This window comes from Prinia subflava, chromosome 9, assembly GCF_021018805.1.
Source record: "Prinia subflava isolate CZ2003 ecotype Zambia chromosome 9, Cam_Psub_1.2, whole genome shotgun sequence".
NCBI classification, from domain to species: domain Eukaryota; kingdom Metazoa; phylum Chordata; class Aves; order Passeriformes; family Cisticolidae; genus Prinia; species Prinia subflava.
The window spans coordinates 22,291,777-22,314,375 of NC_086255.1; the positions used below are offsets into that span (position 1 = coordinate 22,291,777).

A 22,599-nucleotide genomic window follows, 5' to 3' on the forward strand; every position below is an offset into this window, starting at 1 on the left:
TTTTAATGAAATGTACTACTCTTATTATATAGGACTCAAAATAAGCTCTAAATCACTATCCAATAAAAGAAAATTATTGAGTTGGATATCTAAAGTTACTACCCAGAGGCTATTCTGGTACAGTATTTATAAATCTCTAAACAGTTAGGTATAATTGTCTTTCTGGGTTTTGGGAAGAAAGCCAAATAGCAGCTTTAGTTACAACTGAAGATAAATATTTTGTGTTGGGCCATGTTCATCTGGTGGATAAAATAACAACTAAATTCCAACCAAGCAGGACTCTAAGAAAAAACCCAAGAAACATGAAAAATGAAGTGGGAATAGTCAATAGATGATACTTGAGGAAGAAAGGATGGAAATGCCAACAAAATGAAGGAAAGGAAAATTACTGGAGGTTTCCCAACTTAACAGCCAAGGCAGAACCCATCCAAAACTCAGTCCTCTTGGGTGCTTTGGAAAAATGTTATGATTGAGGAGCACATATTACGGCTATGGATCTAATATTCTCTGGTCTGCTCTCCAAAATACTTCTTCGAAATAATGAAATAATCTCAATTTCTGTTTGAGAGAAGAGAATGAGAAACAGAGAAAAATAAAAACCAATCTCCAGTACCTGGGGGTGACCTTTTTCTCCAACACAAACATACACCTCTTTACAGATCTTTCTAGGAAGACAATCAGTCAAGATCTATAAGAGGAAATCAAGATAAATGCAGGGCTGTCTTGTCACAAATAAAATATTTGGTTGAGTTTTTAAATAATTTTGTGAAGAGGTGGGCCAAGCTCCCACTTTGCAGCACTTTGTACTCCAAAATGTGAGATATCTTAATGAAACAATAGTTTGCTGAAGCTTCAGCGGGAAACACTGTGGCTCTGTCCTTGGAATCTAGGTTCTAGGTCTCCCAAAGACAATGAACTGCCCTGATGATTTCCAAAAGCTGGTTTTCAGGACATTAAAGTCTGCACCAGCCCTAACCTCTAGCAAGCCTATGGAGTTGCCCAGTCAGCTTTGAAACGATCAATGCAGACAGCCCTGAGAACACTTTCAATGTGAGAACTTTGAACAGCACAGGTTTAATTTGAAAGAACTTGTTCTTGAGTAGAAGTACACTCTTTCTGTAAAGGAGACCAGAAAATCCTTTCAGAACTGTTAGTGAGCTTTTCTTCCAAAGGAAGACAGCTTGTTTGCACACACGGTCCTGTGAAGCCATGCATTTGGTCGTATGTTGCCAGACAGCTGATGATGAACATCGATTTGACAACTTAGATAGTTTACTGCCATCCCCTCTGGATATGCCAGGTCATCTGGTCCAGATGATTGTTTTTTTCCTGTGTCGTGGAACTTTGATTTGGATTTTTCTTCTGTGGAAGGTCAAGGCAGAGTACTGTGCTCGGATAAGATGCAGTTCTGGCCGGATCAATTACAATCCAAGATGGGAAAGCCAGAGGACAAAAACATTGCAGCAGTACTTATAAAGGTCCAGATAATTACTGTTAACCAGTTCAAAAACCTGGGGATATTTTAACACCATAAGGAGATACTATCAAGTTTTCATTCTGTATGAGAATGGCTGTGTGTGTTTTAAGTTCATCTTGAACTAGCAATATGAAAATCCTTTGTTGATGCAAATCAGATGAATTCAGAGCTGATTTTTCAGCAGTTAACTTAATCCATTGGGAATTGCCAGCCCTATTGTTACAGACCTTTCCCTTTCAGCAAAGTTTGCTGTCATGTGTCCACCCACCTGTTCTTCTACAAGGTCTTTCCTCTTGGATTGTACCTGGGTTCCTTTCAAAGCTATGTCCCTGCCTGGAAAGGGCATGTTTGGATGGATACAAAGGGTTGGCTAGTGATGGATCTTTATATGCCTACGACTGAGAGTGACTTTGGTGTTAAAGCAGGTGATGAGGATGCAGTACTAGGAAAAAGGGAATGAAATCCCAGAATTTGTGGATTCTTTTCCTGCTACCACTTTAAAGCAAAGAAGTTATGGATATAGGCCTTCAACACTTGCCAATTATTATGGCCTGTTTGATGGTTAAATAAATTTGCACCCATCTTGTACTGGTGTCATCTTTTGCCTAAAGCTGAAATGAAATAATCACATATACAAACTAGAAAGATCCTTGCATATACAATTAAATGACTGTATTTTTTTTTCAGAAATGTAAACATAAAATATATATCAGGTTTTCATATGAGATTCCACTGCTTGGTGACTACACAACCATATATATAATACTATTTAGTTACTCAGAATAGCAAGGGTCAGGTATACTGCTAAATCTCTCACCAAAAATCTTGCAGCTCAGCCCATATATCTCTTAGACTGCTCACATATTTTACTACTTCTCTTTTCAACACCCTGTCACAGGTCAACTGACCTTCTGCCATACCTCCAGATTTTCTGAAGTCACTGTTTCTGATGATCAGTAACAGAAGTAGCATAAAAGAAAAACACAGAGGATCTGAAGCATGATGTTGATGAGGATGTCTTAATTCAAAATCATACATTAAGATCTAGAAAAACTCAGATTGGCAATACTGGAAGTTTGTATCAGCCAATGTGTTAAGGATAAGCATGTCAAGCAATACACGAATGTAAAATGACAACTTGCTCTTTAAATAAAGGTACTTAATTGCCAGTAAGAATCTGTGAGTTTTTTCTAATATGCTGCTTGTTGACCAGCAGAAGTTGAATCACCTAGTTTATGTAATTGTCATGATAGTTGTGCCCACCGTATGTTTAAGCTGCATTTCACAGACAAAAATGTCACATTGCATATAATTTCCAGCAAAGTTTGTGCTATCTGCTGATCTAACTGCTTCTGACAGTCTAATCATTTTGTTCAAGGTCTTTCATGAAAATTTACTGTATTGAAAGGAACATAACCAATTCAGGAGTTGTGGATTTCATAAACAGAGAATTTAATGTGAAGATAATTATTTTCTGAAGCAACTGGGCTTGCAAGAACCCCTCCTTACTCAGTGCTCCCAATTAAAATAGGCTGCTGGTTACCTGCCTTACGTCATGCCCTGTTTCCCTAGAATAGCTATGGAAAAAGACACCTTTTATTTTTTAACATGCAGTCTGGTATTTACCTGAAGAATTGTCAAAAATTTCTAAGAATGTTCTCACCTATTGCTCCTCTGCTTCAGCAACATTTAAGAGGGCTTGAGGGATTTGGACTATGGCCAGTGTACACTTCCCGACCTACAGGGGCTATTGCTGTAGCAGCAACCTGGGTATTAGAGAGTCACAGAACAATTCGGTCTGGAAGGGACATCCGAGGGTCTTTGGTCTAATTTCCTGCTCCAAGCAGGGTCAACTCTGAGGTTAGATCAGCTTCTTTGACCTTTATGCAGTCAGGTCTTGAATACCTCCAATACCTCCAAGGATGGAGGTGTTCATGTGCACAAGACTGGATATTGATGAGTTTCTCTATCCTCACTGTGATCTGACCCTGTGTACCCCCAGAGGTAAAATACGACCATCGAGTGCTGGGAATGTCTCTAACTTCTGAGCAAAGATAGAAAATTCTCTCAGACTGTTCGTGCTCAAGAAGAGGTTCTTGACTATTTTAATTATGTGTGTGATAGTAGAGAGATTCATCAAAGAATAGCCATTAGCCAGGTAGTGAAAGTACAGACTTAGTTTTGAGGCAGAGAATTTCAAATCCCAGGCCTAAACCACCAGAACAAGGAACCTCTGTGCCTGTCTTCCACTTCTGCAACAAGTTTCCTAATCATGACTATAAGCTATCAGAGTGTGAGCAAGTCGGTTGCACAAATTTATGAGGAAAGAACTCTAAAATATTTGGGGTTGAATTATTTCCAGACCACAGATTTGAAGCTTTCAACACTCATGGGATTGAAAATAATCAGTTTCTTCCTTTTCTTCTCTAAATCTCTATCCGTAAAATTGTCCAATTTGACTTTGAAAACATCAAGCTTTTAGCTTCCTGGTACAATTTAATTCCAGTATTAAATTCCACTATTTTATAGCTGATTCTAAGAAAGAATTTTCTATGTTCAAGTTTCTATATTCGAGAAGTTACATTGCAGCCTCTGAGTTTTGGCACACAATTACTATTTCCTGATTAGAGTGTAAGTAGGAAAACCTGAACTTAATCTTAGTTCTCATAGTCCTTGAGGGAAAACTATCTCTAGATCAGGCTCACAGGGAAACCTGCAGACCAAAGCACAATCCTTTCCACCCACATTTACAGCAGAACTAGATCCAGAGGGAATATTTACTGCTGCAGTTAATAGGTTTATCAAAGGTAGAACTTCAGCTGCATAAGCTGCAAGACCCTTCAGGGATGGGAAGATGATTTTTTTTACACTGATGGTCTTTGCCAGGGTGCTTATGACTGCTTTGCAGCTGCTTTGCACAGGCACATATGGTGTAAAATAGCCTTTGGCTACCTATGAATCAGTCCCCTACTCTCAGGAAAGATAGAAAGATTTTGTTCAAGGTCCTTGAGTGGGATGAGTACATGTCAAATCATGGGAAGGAATCAGCTTTGAGTTAATTCTCAGTGGCTTCTTGAGCAAGAAGGCGCCAAAGCTGTAAAGAAAATTTAAAGTTCTTATATTTTATTTTAGTTTTTGGCTTGTCTTACTCAAGCTTGTATTTTCTCTGTAGTCTAAACGTTTTTTACATAAAAAGAAATTTTGTTAGACAGAAACTTTAGGTATTCCAAAGAATAACTGCAATTTATCATCGGTTATATAATAGCAACTCACCCTGTAAAGGAAGCCACAGTGAGAAAACGACATTTTTATATATTATCTATGAAAATTGTGAAATGAGAAAAAATGCCAGTTTCATGTTCATTCATTTTCCCTCTACAAGATGTGCTTTGTGATGTAGCAGAGAAACTACGTGACTGTCCCTTTAAAAGCCATCATCCCAATCAGCAGGTTTAACTGTCAAGCAAGCTGATGTAGGGCTCTTTGAATTACTGAGTGAGGGATATTCCTCCTGCCAGGTCCTGTCCCCTGTAGGCACTGCAGAGAAGTATTATAGGGCAGTCCTTACCTTGGGAATTAGCCTGCAAGACCCCAATGCTGTCATCAAACTGCATAGATTTGATGTTGAGTGACGCCAAGATGCATTCCTTGTCCTGCAGCGAAGCATCATCAATATTATTCTGATTGGCTGACAGGATAACGCACATGTCGCAGAGGTTGATGTTGACAGCCCTTAAATCAGCCCGACTTAATGGCGTACCCTTCGGCACAGGGAAAAAAAAGGGGAGTGCAGAAGAGGAAAAAAGAAAAACAAATTAAAGATTGAGAAGGAGCTTTGGGAAATTATTTAACAAGTATCTTTTTTATGCTCTGACATTAAGCTGGTCTAACTATGTGCCAGGGAATAGGAGATGTGTGCTAATCTAAAGGGTAGTTGGTGCTGATGGCAGCATTTTAGGTTCAGTCTCAATACTCAGTCAAGCTATTACTAACAAACAAGAAACAGGAATAATGCCAGCATTCTACATCTCATCGGTGACTTGAAATTGTCTTGATTTAAGTTGCTATCATGTGGCAACCTCTGGCTCTCTGAATGTAACAAGGGGGGTGTTTTAAATGTCTATTTATCTACTACCAAGTCACAATGGTCTTGGGCAAAAGAACAGCAATTTAAACAGGAAAGCATTATGTGTCCTGCACATTTGAAATGCAATCAGGACAAAGCTACTTCTTCTACCTAAAGCAATACACAGAAAAGGTTAATCCTTTTCAAAGCATGCTTTCGGTGCTTCTGGAAGGAAAACACACTGAGCTTCAAAGCTGCGTGATTAAACTCTCTGAAACAGAAACAGGACTTTATCCTAAAGTGCACAACTTGGGCAATGTTCCCTGTTCCACAATCCTCAATCAGAGAATGGAATCATTAAAACAAAATGATGTGGGTAGCCTGTGGATTTTTTTCATAGTTAACAAAGCTGAGATATGACACTTAACATGATATTTTTTGTTTAAAATTACACTTGCCTTTCACATTCAACAGTCCACAGCTGCACTTGCAGAATATTAAGTCTATGTCACAGAGGCTGTGAGGTCCAGGAAATACACTTTTTTTATGGGAAACTAGATTCTACTTTGCTGCTTCGCATGGTTTGGTACCCAAAGACCCCAATGATGAGGAGACATAGCTGTTCCAGGGTCATGCAGTGACTTGTATAAAATCAAGTCAAGACCCTAGTCTTCCATCTCCTGATCATTCATAGTGAATATCTCCTGAACTCCACCGAGAGTACTCAATGCAAAAGTGAATTTAAGATGCACACAGTGAAGGAAGAGCTCAATTCATATTCAGTGACTGCCAGCCTAATTATTCCATGAAACTTTCAATAATTTGAGGCTTGAAACCTTGTGAAAAACAGTATGTATCAAACAGATTTGATTTCATTATAAACTGCTCCAAAGTTAGAGTATGATTATTCCAGGCACCTTAATCCTGCCCTTTGTGCCTGTACTGTGCACCAAGTGAAGCAGGATTCCTGTGGGGAAAAATAATATGCAATCATGTAATTAATTAAAGGCTCACTCCTAATGATTTTATGCAAAGGGACAGAATTAAGGCTGCCTAAGGATATTTAAAATTGGCATCTGCCTACTTTTTAAGAGTTTACTCAGCAGCTGAAAGGCCTCTTTTAATACAGACTTTAAATTCCACTTTTTTTTTTTTTTTAAACCAGAACAAATATTTTTATATTCAGCTGTAACCACATCTCCATCAGATACCAGCAGCAAGTTTTACCTAGTGAACCCAAGCAGAGAATTATGAAAGTGGCCTCCCTTTAACAGGTTCCTACAAGTTTCTCAGAAACTTAAGCACATTTTTAAATTAGTATAATTAGATCAAAAAATTGCTGCTATTTTTAACTTTAATATCACTATTTTGAAGCAGATGGGCTGGGAAAAAATTGAAGAAACAGTAATGAAGTCTGTGTGGTCTTCAGAACCCTTGATTACTATGTAAGATACAATTCCTTTATAAAATTCTGTATTTTTAAAAATGTATCAACAAACTATTTCAGCTGTTCAAGTCAAAATTAATCTAAAGCAATTCTGAATTTTGGTGTAAACTGGAGAAAGTAAAGCTGGGGAAAGTAAGTAAAGCATTTCCTTAATGCCTCTTCAGAATTACAACTTTGCAAAAATGCATTATAATAATAGATACACATTATATAGTGGAAGCAGTAGCAGGATTCTATTCTGCTCAATAGTTCAACAGTATTATGATTTAATTCTGATTCCCTAGTCTCCAGCCTTCACAGAGACTGGAATTAAAAGGAATTGGCAGAAAGAGGAGGATATTAACTGACCAAATCTGATATTGACACCATTTTTGTGACAGCAGAGAATCTTGTGACACCATCTGTTGGATCAGGTTACAGAAAAATGCCAAGGGCTAACACTAAAACTGCATTTACAGTAACAAAGACCTACAGTCTGAATTAATCAAAAAGCCAAGACAGTCCTTTCATTATATCTCTATTTTCCCAGTTATTCAGTTAAGGTTACACCCATCATCAATTTATTTATTTTTAACTGCTGAAATGAAATTATTAAGAACTAATACACTCATAATTTTTCATTCTTAAAAAAAAATCTAAACTAATTTTACTACGTAACAGGCTGGGCATTTTCTTTCATACTTATACCATGGGCTCTCATGTGTCATTTACAGCTATGGTCACCTAAGATCACCTGCTTGGGGGGCTTCATTTGTTAGTCCTTGAGCTCTTGGTTCTACATTTTGGTCATATGAGTGAATCATAATGATATCCAGTTTTAGTGGCTGTGCCTACTCAGATCAATAGGAGCTTTTCACTGATTTAAAAAGGGTCAGGGTTTGGCTGTACTTCCATACAGGACTCTGAACTGAAATGCCAGGGCAGTGTTCCTTATAAAGCAGGCCAGTCCACAGGAAGTCTTTATGAATACATATAAATATTACGTAGACAGAGTAACAATAATTTTTTCAAAGGTTTTGTGGGTATAAAAACATAAATAATATCATAAATAACTACTGTCATTCTGTCAGGGAAATCACAACATCAGAACTGGCTCCATGCAGGGCACTACAGTGAATGTTCAATACATAACACAGCTAATACATCTGATAGAAGCTGAAATTCATCCGATAAGGATGATGAGGAACCAAACACTGCAGCAAATATCTTCTAATAAGGTCTCACAGGGCTCTGTTTTCATAGACACAGTAAAGGGAAAATCTAAGTCCTCAGGCCTATAAGCCGACAAAAGTAAAAAAGCCTAAGATCAAAGTCAATACGAATCTGTCCAGTTGGTGTCCTAAATAACAAAGTATCAATAATATGGCTTTTGAACTTACAGGCAAGATTGAAACCTTGGGGAAGTTATGCAGTGTCTCCCATTCCCTTCTCAGGTATTCAAGTGAACCCACAAACACAATGTGCTTGAGTTCATGGTAGTGAAAGTTGCTGGCTCGTAATGGCATCACTAAATTTCTTAATCCAATCAAAGCAGATTTAACATCCCCAAATATGCAAACGACTACATGCCCACTTAAAACTGTCATCGCTGCTTCGCTTCGAGTCTAAAAAAAACAAACAAAACAGAACAAAAAGAAAAGGGAAAAATGAAACAAAGGGAATCTTAAATCATATATTGAGCTTAAAACCAGGAAAATTACAACTGTCAATACTGTTCATGCACAAAGAAGCAGTTTGATAACAGCTATTCATTTTATCCTTAGTTTTATTTCATTAAATGTGCCCAGCAGAAAAAAAATTGTTCTTGTTTTCAAATCCTTCAGCATTTAGGAAGACATTGTATTGGACCAAATTCTTGTCCTGTGCAAGTTTCTGTACATGTGTACTGTGACTCTGGTTACAAAGTACTGTAGGTTTAGCTAAGGATTATAGAGGAGAGATGCAAAATCATGCCCTAGTTGACAAATCACTAGCTGGCTTTTTTCCAGGACCAATTTGAAAAGGAAGATGTTGCGTGTCCAGTGCTCCTAGTAGGGTTTTCTGATATTACTCAGATCTTGTGAGTTGAGGACCATAGTTTCTTAAAGTCAAAGCTCTTATTTAATAACAATGTTGTTTCCCTGAGAAGGAATCCTCAAATGCTCTATACTGCTCTTCTTTACCATAGACGCCCACTCTGTGCAACAGAGCTTCTCTCATTGACAAAATAAAAGTGCTAGTTTGTGACTAATACTAAATTTTCAGGCCAACTGGACTTATTGGTGAAAAAGGTCTCATGGAGAATAATTAAACAGTGTCCAGAATTATCTTCTTTCTCAGCGTTGTGCTAATTTCAGCATTGTTTAGTTCAGTTGAGCAGCCAACTCGAACACCAAGATGATGAAATAGAGCCACATGGAAAAAATTACCTTAATTTCTGGAGCCAGTCTTGGCACTGCTGTGCTCCATCAAGTAGCCAGAGAACCACTGATACCATATTGCCAAGAAAATGAACATTCTGCACCATTACACACAAGTTTTGCCAATGAACAAAACTAAAACAGTGGTGAGCTGCAAAATTCTCCTCTACTTATCCACAGTACATATCATTTCTCTAAATTACAGAAGCGTGGTGGTGTGCAATTAAGATTGGAATATGCAGCAGATATGCTCATTATGTCAGAAGAATGGGAACTCTGATTAGAAGTTTTCTCATCAGTTAAAAAATGCATGAGCTGTCAATTTCTCCAGGGCAATTACACTGAGTTTCATCCAGCTTGACCAAGAGTCATCTTGGCCCTTCAAAAAGCAGAAGACATGAGCAATTCCTCAAGTGAAGCATGTAAGTTGTGCCACGCCTCTGCCCATGTGTCTGGAATATTCAGACTTTACAAGACAGAGACCAAGTCTTGCAAGCAGGTATGTAAAAAATGTCACTCCATAGATCAGGCATAAATCTGTATGTAGTCACATATAGGAGAAATCCCTTCTTACTACCTGATACTGCTGGAATGTTGCAGAGCCAAAACAGACCTTGGGCAGAAAAAGTAACTCTTTTCTGACTGGGACATCATCAAGTACCAATTAGAAGACAACCTGGGAAATCCCACCATCTTCAAATTATGCACTATTATGCACAATTTATATTTGTATGGTCTCTAAGGACAACATTAAATTTGCATAGATATGAATGTAGACATAAATTCTGGACTGCTGGTTTGAAAAGGTGTAGGGAAGCATTTTGCTGGCAGTGTTTTTACCGGTGATGATGCATGAAGCAGAAAGAACCTGGACAGAGTTGCAGATTCACATGCTGATAGTGGAAAAAATCAACATGGCATAACCAAGAGATGATGACTGAGTCACTCCCCTGCACCATTTATGGAGGAACACTTTTCAAAGTAGGGCAGCATGTAGTGTGTCAGCTAAAATGTGTTTGTACCACGAAGGAGGATTTCTATCTCTATTACAAAGTGTTTTACAGCAGGGCTGCCCCCCTTCTTGCTTGCTGATTACAAATAAATGATACTATTTAAAGGTGTTCAGGCAAACTCCATCTCAAAGCTCCATCTCTAAAATTTGGAATTTACTGGCTTGACTATTTAAACACTGATGTTGCAATTCCAGGCAATGTCAGTTATTACAGAAACCCCCAAGGAGAACTGGAGACAAGCTTTTAACCCCTGATTGCTAGAATAACTGGGGCTGTCACCATCACTGGCTACTCCATGCCACAGTGCAGGAAAATCTAAGAGAGCAGGCCCGGGAAAAGCTTTATGAAGTGCGACAAAGTGAAGATCCACAGGAGAGTTCATTTCAAATATAATCAGTTTTGCATACGAGATCCGGGGTTAGTTACTTGCTACTCTTAGGTATGAGTACATGAACACAAGTGGCATAAACTTTCAAAATAGACTGTGATAGGCCTCCTAATTATTTTTAATGACTTTAGTCAGTTTGATGGTTTCCCTAGCTAAAGAAATGAAACAAATATAGACAGGGCTCACTGCAACATGCTAGAGTCAGAGCAGGAGCACTACTTGCTCTGGCCTATTTGGGCATCTTGAAATATGGGGAATTGAGAGAGAAGTTCTAAGAGAGCAAAATGAATAAAAATCAATTAACAATAATTAATAAATCATCAATTAATAAGAGGTATGTCAAAACAACACTTGTCTACATTAGACTAATTTCTTCTTTATGTAAATAGAAAAGTAGGTTATTTAAGCATTTAAGTATTTCTAATCTTAATTCTCTAAATATTTAAATCAAATACACAAATTTCAGTTTATGAAAAAGGAATTCCCTATACTGGATGAATTTTTATTGTTGCACTGGGCATAAAGATTTCTGTAATCAAAATTCTTTAATCAAAATCCTTGCTGCAGGTTCATCACTCTGCACTCCTGATTTCAATACACTGAATTTTGTGAGAGTACAGACTAACTCATTCATCCATTAGCCATCAATTCTATGATTTAAATAACCTTTTTTCAAACACAACTTATCATCAATACCTACCAAAATGACCTTTTCGATGTCTTTGGCTGGACACCAATGAAACATCCCTGTGGAGTCGTATTTTTTCACGTTGGCATCCATATTGTCAATCTGCTCGTTGCCAGGAATTAACAAGGGGTCATGCCTGGGGAGAAACAAGTTGAGGACAACATAAATGGAAAATACTATGAATTATGGATGGAAAGATATCCCAAGAGCTGTGTACAAAGAGGGATAAAAGTAAAAAAAAATGAAATGTATTTACACTTTAACATGCTTTCAATAAAGACATTATTAAACAAAAGCTGGATATAAACAAAAAATTTAATTCTTAAATTTTGGGTGCCGTTTCAATGACTTTCTATCCTCTTCTATACCAATAAGCATTTAATTTTAAATAGGGTTTTCTGACACCACCACAACCACATAAGTAGTTTTTTCTTTCCAGTCCCGCCCCTCTGAAATACATATCCAAGTTCCTATAGGCATCTGCAATGAAGTAGAAGGGATAGGAACAGAGCCCCATGCTGACTGAACGGCATAAGTATGGAAAGCCAATTACTTGCTTTTACCACATACAACTTCTGACGTGATGCTCTTCACAGTAAAAGCTTTAACAGGCTGCACTTTAAATATTTTAGCAATTTGCCCAATCATATTTTGCTTTCCCAAACTGAAGCCCTTTAAAGATTCAACAGTATGTCATTTTAGAGCAGACTGACTAACAAATGCCCACATCTGGAATACATGATTTTAATACCAAACAACAATGTCCATTTCCTCTGACAACTCTACCTGTGATAACCTTCTAAGTGTTTCTGCGGCAACATTTTAAAGCACAAGGCTTCTCAAAGGAGAAGCAAATGAAAGACATCTTTATGAACTTGCTCTCCAGCTACATAGACATCTAAGCACAGACACAAAGAGCTCTTTAATTTATATGCTAAAATCAAACATTAAGCTAAGTACTAAGTGACTCCAACACTCTCACATGCTGGTGAAGACCCTTAAGTGACTGCATTATACAATAGTATTAGGAGAATTGTATTCACAAGGTACAGGGTAAACTGACCCTAAAATCATAACACTGATTTAATAGTGCTTTGTCTGGGAAGCTACAGTCTTTACCTCACGTTTTTGTCATGAATTGAAATATCTCAATATAGAATTGTAACATTTCAAAGAAGGAAGTATTTGCAATGTAAGAATATACTAAGCACTCTGAGACAGGTATGCAAATTTTAAAGCAGTTTGCCATTTGAAGCCTGTTAAAAAAAAGCCCATATTGTCTGAGCTCTTAAAACAGGAAAGTTTCCTGCTTTTAAAGCATTTCAATGAGTATGCTGTGGTGAGACTCTCTCTACTGCATGGACTGCTAAAGCAGACTTTGAACACAGTGTGTGCAATAGGTTAATTTACCTTGAACATGGTATGTTAAGTTACCATGCAACCAACACTTGCATTCCTATGAAAAGTATAAACTAAAATTCAGTCAGGGTGATCAATTAGTGTAATTTCATAGCCACTGATTGCAGACCAATCGGAATCAGTGGCAAATTCCCATTCATTTCACTAAAACAGGGTCAACTCCAAAGAAAGTGGCTCAAAAAAATGTTGAGAAACTATTAATACAATGTTACATTTAAAGGAGAATCTTTTGATGCTTTAAGACCATCAATGGCAAAGACATAAGTCAGACTCATCTAGAAAAAACAAATACTATGTTTTCAAAGTTTTAAAATTCTCTCAATAGAGACACATTTCAGTGATTTCACTGTAACCCACTGGCAGCAGAGAAGCCCTAGTGGACTACCTGGAGTCTCTGATCCTACTCCAAGCTGAATAATGACAGGCCTTGCAAAAGCGTGTTCCCTCTTTTGTAGGAAACAGAGATGAACAAGCTGTATCAAAGGGGTTTGTAGTTGTTTTGTTGGCTTTTTTAATTTCTACAAAAATATCTAGACTCTGCGTTCTCCTCCTCCATCCACCAGCAAGATGCAGCCATGGTAGTGTTGTGTGAGAGCTGACTGAGATGCTGCTCATTGGGCATACCCATCTGCTCAGAGCTGCAGCTGGTACAGTAAGAGCTGCAGCCATGAACACACTTCCATCTGAAGGCTGTGCTCATGTTCAGACAGCATTTAGTGGTGCTCTGTCCCAGCTATTTTTTCTAATGGAATGTGTGAGCCATATGTTTGCAAATAAGAGTTTGCCAAAAGATTAGGACTCTTCAGGAGTTTCCACTGAGAAAAGCTTTTCTTTCTGTTGTTTCAGAGTTAGGGGTTTTTTCCCCCAATACTTCAACTAAACATTTCTTCATGAGTTTTTCTAAAGGAGCACTGAAAAGTTCATTTTCCAAAAGCAAAGTTCACCAGTCAAATTACATTCTTATCCTTTATGAAATCAAGCACTTATAGGAAGGATTTTTCCCCTTATCCTTCATGAGAGGAACTATAATAAACCAGTTTTTAAAAAATGCCACATTTTAGTTTTGTAATCAGTGTTTCCTTTATGCTCTGAGATTTAAAATTAAACAGATGATCTGAAGTTTTAACATGAGTATTTAGCAATACGCTAATCCTAGACACAAAAATGATTCACAAAAATGATACGAATTGAAAGGAATGTTATAACAGAGCAGGTGGTATCAGATGTCTGACATCCAATTATGGTCAACTGCCTTGAGGTCTGAGGCAATTTTTAGAGTGTGAGTGCTTAAAGCCTAGCGTAATTCTTTAGGGCTTTGCATCCTAACAGGGAACATTCAAAGTAGCTTCTGCCAAGGGTTCATTAGAATATTTTAGACTTAAATATAAGTGCGCTGAAAGAAGAACAAAGCATATGAATCATCAGATATAACTCCCTGTTGAAGTTTTAGGTAACAAGTTGGGATTTTTTTCTTAAAAAACCTTTAGATTTTTGTCAGGTTTTGGTTTTGTTTTGGGCTTTTTTTTTTTTTTTTTAATCAATATATGCATTTATTTGCAGTATCATAGTGTCATAAACTGCTTAGACTCTGCTTTACTGCTTGGAGTATTGAAAGTGAGAACCTTAAAGGAAGCAAACTGGATGGGACAAACAACATGAAAGCATACTAAGAGATGTTATTGTACTATTAGTCCAGGATAGTGGATTATTACCTGAAGGACTCTGTGATACGACTAGCCACATTGTGTTTCACAATATGTGGGATTATTCATGTAAGTGTTTATTAGATTTAAATCTTTCTTTAATCAATGCTCTTTCATTCTCAGTAAAGTGATCCCTGAAGATGTCTCTGGACATTGGAAACTCTTCACTACTTAGGTCCAACTTTGTCCTCAGATGTTACTGAGTGTATCAGAAGATACACTGACTCAGGTATTTAAAAACTGAATTGATCACAAGAGTGATAAAATAGTATAACTACATATACACCCTCATTAATCTGAAGATCCAAACCTGTTTTGCAAATACTAAAAATTAATTAAGATAGACACACAAAGAGGCCAAAGCTGTCAAATCTGCCTAAGGCATTTGGACACCCACTTCCAATTAAAATTTATATTACACAAAGCATTACAGTTGTTGCCCTTACAGCCAAATCATGGACTGCATGTTTCTAGAGCCTCTCTGCCTTCTCATCCTTGAAGATGGCCTTGTCAAGTTGTGCTTCAGTCACATTGGCAGGTTACTGCAGAAATTCTTACAATCATGCTGCAGTCATTATGTTCTCCAGGGCTGCAAGGTCCTCTGATTCAGGAATTCAAGTCATAGGAAGAAATGCACTTTCTGTCAATTAAACCTCTAGTATTTGTTTTAATTGAGATGTTGGTTTTTATGACTTGCAATGGCCAAAGCATTTGGTCCTTCTGGCTAGGAAAAGACATGTATAGCCTTTATGGAAGGAAAGGAACAAAAGTTAAATTTCCCTCATCCATAACCCCAGTTTAAAAATAGCTTCTCTGGTTCTTATGGCAGATATTACATACGCATGACTTAAAATGAAGAGCAAAATACCATCTTTTCAAGGTTTTGAAGAGCATATAATGTCACTTATGTGCAATTAAACTTGAAAACGACGCTAAATGCCATGCTACAGCTGCAAACCCAAAGAGTCTGCCTGGAAGACAACAGCCTAAAGCAAAACCATGAATCCCACTTACAGCAAACCCACTGCAAGGAAGTCAACATTACATTTTAAAGAGTACTGCTTCCCTAGTACACATTTACAACCACTGCAAAATCCAGGTTTTTGAGTCTGAAACTTTTGTGTATAGACTGGGGATGGATAGAACTGCAAAGACCATTCAGGACTAAATGGCTGCCTCATTAAATGACTACTGTTAAACATACTGTTGTATTATATCACCCTTGCCTTAGCCCTCTTGCTATTATTCATATGCAATTGAGAACTAGAGCAACATACTGTCCCTGATCTGCAGTGGATCTGTGTGACCAGAAGAGGACCCTGGAGTTGTATGAAAATAAACTGTAATCTCTTAGTCTTTAAACATTTGGAAGACAATGTCTTGGTTAGTTTTTATTCTGCCCTCCAATATATATATTATATATAATATATATAATATTTATTTATATATATATAGTATATATATAAATATGTAATATATATTATCTATATTATCTATTACATATATTATATATATGTAATATATTGTATATATTATATATCTCCTTATATAAAGTCCATGCAAAACACACCTGAGAAAAACATTATTCATCTTTAACCTGTGTTTGTTACAGTCTGCAAGTGTGCCTTTCTCAGGTAGACATATCTGGATTTTGTGCACAAAAAGATGTTTAGCAGTCTCCTGCACAAGATTCAGGGTCTTTAGAGACACCCTGCCTGTGGTTCAGGAATTCTGAGTTTTCCTACCTGACTTAAGGGTTTGTGGGTATGTCTTTGCAAGTGTATGCACACAGATGCTTCATTTTAGGAGGAAGAAGTGGGTTTGCTGAAGGTAAGAGAGGAATTGAAGACATGCTAAGGAATGTCTCATGCCTTCAAAATTTCTCCTACAACTACCCTAACAAATTGTGGCAATTAACATGCTGTTAGTGTTAGATGTATGCAGCCAGTGCAGGTGCTAATAATTGAAAAAGCATTTAGAGCTTTTACACCCTGGCTGAATATTTCATGATGTGCTGCATGTTTCACTATTTACTCAGTGGGCCTCTGTCACTTCAATCTTCTCTGACTGCTTTGACTGGTGCTATAAAGCTCAACCAAGACAGAGTGACGGCTTGTCACAGGAAAACTCCACTGACTCCCGCAGCTCGCTGGGACTGGCTATGAAGGTTGTCACGACATTCTGATGGAATTCAGCAAATGTTTTGTGACTAATACACCCAACATTTGTCGGCTACCATTAGCCATTCCCTGTGACCCCGCAGTCTGTGTGGATGGCACTAAGTTGTAATGAGAATTTGTTGCCTCTGTGTGTTACACTAATGACACTCTCTCACTGATCTTTCCTTTCACAGGTTAATCAGAAACGAAATTTGTAAGGATTCAGTGCCCAGATGCACCAGGCTTTAGAGAATAAAATCCAGTGAGAGAAAGAAAACCTGTATTTTACTGCTAAATGCTTTCATTGACATATTCAGAAGCTATCCTAATATTACTACAACTGTCTTTTCCCCTAAATCTAGGAAGAAGACTATATCTAATACAGTGGTTGGTACCTAGCACCTTGTCCAATTTATGGGCTGAACTACAGTGTTAATTCTTCTTTCTTCCCTCTTGCTCTGCCCAGATGTTGCTGGTTGTATTATTCTCAGAAGCCTAACTGAAGATTTCCCATTAATTTATCAAGATTATTAAGAATGCTGATATAAAGCTGTTTACTGTAAGAATCTGGCTTTTTAAAGTATCTTGATACCTAAGGACATGATCAGAATATGCTTCTGAAGTATGAAGCCTCTCACATAACAAAGTAACAAAATATTTAGCTTTGAGACTTTTGCATACTCAATTTAATGAGGTGGAGAGAAGGTAGTCAATGTGTCTTTTAATATTTCCCATTTAGATCTTCTGAAGCTGCAGAACTAGCAATCTTTGAGAGGCAGGAGAATGTATGTGAAAAAATAATTTCTCATTTGTAAAAAATGAACCCACAGTAAAGTGGCATCATAAAATATAGGAGTGTTTTTGTCACTTAAAGGAAGTGTGTGACCTTATGATAAAAGCTACCACTATTTCCAAGTCAAGTTTATAAAAATACATTTTTTTCTTTAAACCCAGTTTTTAGCTAAAGAGCTTTTTCTTTCTATTGCCTTGATCTGAGTGAACCTTCTCTTACTCTGAACTTCATAAAAATAATATTTTTGTTCTGCTGGAAAATTCTCCTTTCCTTTCCTGACACTGCCCTCTCATCCCAAAAAGACTTGTGCAAGATTTCAAGTAATCAAAAAAAAAAAAAAAAAAAATTTATATCTATATACATATATATATAATCTGATGCTGTTCTTATTCCCGTGGCTTATAACACAACTACTGTATTGCATGGCCAGGGTTTGGTAGCCAGGGGGCTGCAGGGGTGGCTTCTGTGAGAGGCTGCCAGAAGCTTCCACCATGTTCAGCAGAGCTCCAAGATGGGCATGCTGCTGACCAAGGCTGGCCCAACTGGAAATGATTGTTACACCTTGGTGATAACAGAATTAAGAAGGGGGAAAAAAGTTATTGGGCAGATGTAATGAGGCCAGAGAAGAGCAGGGTGAGGACATTTGAGAGGAACAGCTCTGCAGACACCATGGTCAGTGCAGAAGGAGGGGCAGGAGGTGCTGCAGGCACCTGAGCTGAGGTTCCCCTGCAGCCCGTGGTGAAGCAGGATGAGATCCCCCTGCAGCCCATGGAAGAGACCCACACTGGAAAAGGTGGATGCCTGGGAGAAGGCTGGGACCCCACAGGAGGCCCGTGCTGGAACCCCCTGGCAGGGACCTGCAGACCCATGGAGAGAAGAGCCCGTGCTGGAGCAGGTTCCCAGGTAGGACTTGTGACCCTGTGAAGGGCCCATGCAGGACAGGAGCAGCCTGCCCTTGAAGGACTGCACTCAGTGGAACAGTGACCCAGATTGGAGCAGTTTGCAGAGAACTGCTGCCCGTGGAATGGACTCACATTGGAGAAGTGCATGGAGAACTCTCCCTTGGGATGAATCCCACACTGAAGACAGGGTAGAACTCCTCTCCCTGAGCAGCAGGAGAAATGACATGTGATCACTGACCATAAACCCCACTCCTCATCTCCCTGCACCCCTGAGGGGAGGAGGTAGGGCTGGGAAGGAGGAAGATGTTTTAAGGTCTGTTTATACTTGTCATTATCCTGCTCTAATTTTGTTAGCAATAAATTCAATTAATACCTCTAATGCAAGTCTGTTTTGTGAGTGATCTTTGTCATTATGTCAACCCATGAACCCTTTGTTGTATTTTTTCTCCCCTGTCCAGCTCTGAAGGAAGCGAAAGAGGAACTTTTAAGGGTATCTGGCATCAACCAGGATCAACTCACTGCAGTCTTTTTGAAACCTGGGTACCATTCTTCAGATCAAGAAGCCAGTCTTTCAACTCAACAAAGAAATGGAAAGTGGACAAATTAAACAGGAAACCAAAGTTACCAGTCCCTGGTCTACCAATGGTGGCAGGAGTCAGGAGGAGCAGTAACAGATACTACCACCTATCATTTAAATAATTTAATTCTATAATACTGTTTAAAACTGGTGTAAGGCAACATGGTAAACACTGAATTACTCCTGTTGTTCATGTTGGTCATAGTGAACTCGTAAAACAGAACCAGGAAGTGAATTGTGCTATATAACCAGGTATATAACCTGCTGGGTTGCAGCTTGGTTATCATTGCATTGCATATTAGCACTGTATAAAATCTGAATATAAATTTGAGTACAAGATGGAAACTTCCAAGGCTGAAGGACATAAATATATACCATTGTTATGGTTAATCAGTGGGCTTTCACTTTTTCAAGCCTTATCTTCATGTCCGGTTTAAGGGAGTCATGGAAAATGATCAGTCAATTTATTTTATTGGTTTTAGCTTGAGAAATGCTTCCCTAGATCTGTCATCACTTTTTTTTTGTTTGTTTCTATGAGAAAGCTCACAGTTTCAGTTCATGGAAGGGCAGCACTACAATGGCAGAGGCAATGCAAATTCATGCTGAGTGGCACTAGCAAAAATGTGTATGTACATTTATGTATGTGGCTTAGTGGGTGGATGAGGAGATAAATGTGCACAGCCGTTGTTCATATACTTAAAATATTATATACAACTTCAGGAAAAAAGACAGGAGGTTTCCTCCTCAGCTTCAGATAAATAATCTCATTAGGCTTCTGGAAACGTATGCCAAAGAGCTCACTTTTTTTCTGTGTCATTTAGCTGGGTCTTGACAGTTTCTGTGCAAATTTTATTGTCTGGTTGGGAATTATTTTAGATCCTCGATCAAAAAAAATCCTCAGGCTTACGAAATTCTCCTTGGCAACACACTGAAAACCCAGTGTCCTCTGATGCCTCTGATTCTTATGTGATCAGGGACACTAATGATAATGACCCTTTGCTGAGTATGCTACTTGTCTAGAGGCCTATGTCAACTACACCACTACATCCAGAGTGGACAGGGACAAACTATTTGTTTGCTCTTCAGGCCCCTTGGGCCCTGTCATATGCTATTTGTTCTTGCATTAAGAGGTAGTTTGACTCAGCTGGGCTGACATTTCCTTCAAGTCAGTGTATTCCACTCATGCAGTAGCAGCTACCAAAGCATTAAGTATAGACTTGAGGCTCAGCAACAATCATTTAAGTGCCTTTTTTGATTCATATCCAGGGCTTTTCACATTTTTACTGGTCATTCGGAATCCAAAATGACACATTTTTTTTAAAACTAGCTTTGCTATTTGGTATTTAGGCGACATAGCCTCCTCACAGTTAACATGGCTGCTCATCAATAACACGCATCAGAACCTGCAAGTGAGATGATGAACAGGGACTGATATTGCTGCATGATACCAGAGGCATTGATTGGTTCCACTTCTCCACCTCATGAAGGACACCTGATACGTGATTACTTTCCCACTCACAGCCTTCCTTCCTTTTCCTTCCGTTTCCTATTTAAGTTTTACTTTTTTACTGTAATAGGATGCATTCACATCTTAACAGGAGGAGTATCTATTTTTTCCTGTGGGAGTTTCAGTTATTTTAAAAAAGCATCCATGCACTTGTGGGTTTAATGGGGCCGACTTTTGCTGATGCAAAACAGGTAAAAACAGTAATGACAATGCTGAGTATTTTTCTGGTTAATTTGCATTTGTAGGTATTGTTGGAATTTGAAAGATTTGTTTCTGATTCATTAGACTCTTCTAGTATTGCATCAGTGATTCTGCTCATGCCATTTGATGGGATGCAGCATTCAGTTAGACCAGTGACTTCCCAAATGTGAGTCTAGACCATCTGTGATGTACACAAAGAGCATTTGTATGTCAGTCGTCTCTTTAGATCAGTCAGTAATTTCTTGTAATGCAGAGTAATCAAAAAGATGTCATTAAAAAGATGTCTCCAATGTATCTATTCAGATCATATTTGGTAATTCAGATTTCTACTTTTCTGTTACTAAATCTCAAAAATTCCCACTCTTTGCCCAGCTCAGACCACTTGTCATGAGGTCCCAGGGAGTCCCTGTGATACCATTTCCATCTTCTGTTCTAATCCAGCAGTACAAGAAGTCAGAAAGTTTTGTCTTATACCATAATACCCTCTTCCCTGATGCCTCTGCCACTGTGGGAATCTAAAACCTACACAGCATTTCCAACATTATCTTAACTGTAGGGCTGCTCAGAACAATTTAGAAGCCACACTTTGGATTTAAGTTTATAAATGAATTTTTCACATATTTGTTGTTCCCATACTCCAGACTTCTTGTCTTCCAGGCTCCTTCTAGATCCTGTGGATCTAAAACCACAGCTGAGATAAAGTTTTCAAGTAGCCAGCTATTTCTGGGCAGGTGGGACTGGGCAAAGCTGACTTGAAAAAGGAGCTTTTAAAGTAAATTTAGGAAAAAACTTCCAAAGATAAATATCAGCTACAGGCATGACAGTGCTTTAGCTGATTTACCTCTTGGGTTCTTCTAGCTGACATCCACTAAAGATTTCTGGGCAGGAAAGCAAGTACCTGTCACTTTCTGTAATTTACAAGGATACAAAATAGCAGATAATACAGTCCACCTTTGTTTGAGAGAGGAGAAAAGAGTTTGACCATTACGAACAAAGCTTAACGGAGCTCTCTTCTGATTCAATCCGCTTTGTCTTTTTAGCACCTTGGACCAAAGTTAAGTCAGTGTAGATAAAGAGTAAAAGGAAGAGATGGTTGGGTCTGGGGAGAAGCTGAGGGTGCGAACACTGGGCTGGAGAATAAATTTAGCAGCAACAGAGAGGAGGAAGAAAACAATGTTTGGATTTGGAAGCCTGGCAAGTTCTCCACTCACCGCTCAACCTGTGTTTAGCAATTCTGATGTGCTACTGAGCAGACAGCTCAGGCTCAGGACGACTACTCTCCCTCAGTCCCTCTTCAGCAGGCAATGAAAGCAGGCTGTACTTTGAAAATCTTCCCCCATCATGCAAACTGACACAGGCATGCTTTTCAAAAACCCACAGCCAATCTGTTGATCATTACTTATTTACAAAGGCCTTCGGGCAGAAAGTCCTGTAAAAACCATACTTGATACGGTATACACTAGCTTTTTCTGCTTGTGGAAAAAAGTACCCCTAAGGCTACCTCAAACCATCACTTTCTATTGCACATAAAATGTACCATGTAACACTAAAGTATTTAATATATATGGTATAATATATCTACAGGAAAGGCATTTGTGTAGAAGTATGTTACCCTGTATTTGGTAATTTGATGTTTTGCTGAAGGCTATGACTTGAAAAAGCCTGCACCTAGTACAGAGGACCTGTCATCTCAGTACCCAAGAGCCAATAGAATAAAGAAGTACCCTTAAGCAGCAAAACTTTGACACAGCTTTGAAGCATATGAAAACAGTATAACTCCCCAGAATTATTATTACTCAAGATCAAAGAAATGAGGCATACTTTACATAGCAAACAGGGACAGTGTGTTCAGCTCCAAAT

General features: G+C 38.3%; 1 protein-coding gene across 11 annotated transcripts in view; it reads right to left on the minus strand.

The window, feature by feature from the left end:
• The window catches only part of KCNMA1 (potassium calcium-activated channel subfamily M alpha 1), a 423,839-nt gene that overhangs the window by 38,566 nt on the left and 362,674 nt on the right, over nt 1–22,599 (minus strand). For all 11 annotated transcript variants that reach the window (XM_063405917.1, XM_063405920.1, XM_063405918.1 and 8 more), the window contains 3 exons: nt 11,491–11,614; nt 8,370–8,594; nt 5,046–5,238 (listed from right to left, as the gene is read on the minus strand). In XM_063405917.1, the coding sequence (XP_063261987.1) occupies nt 5,046–5,238; nt 8,370–8,594; nt 11,491–11,614 (542 nt within the window). The remainder of the gene's footprint in view (nt 1–5,045; nt 5,239–8,369; nt 8,595–11,490; nt 11,615–22,599) is intronic.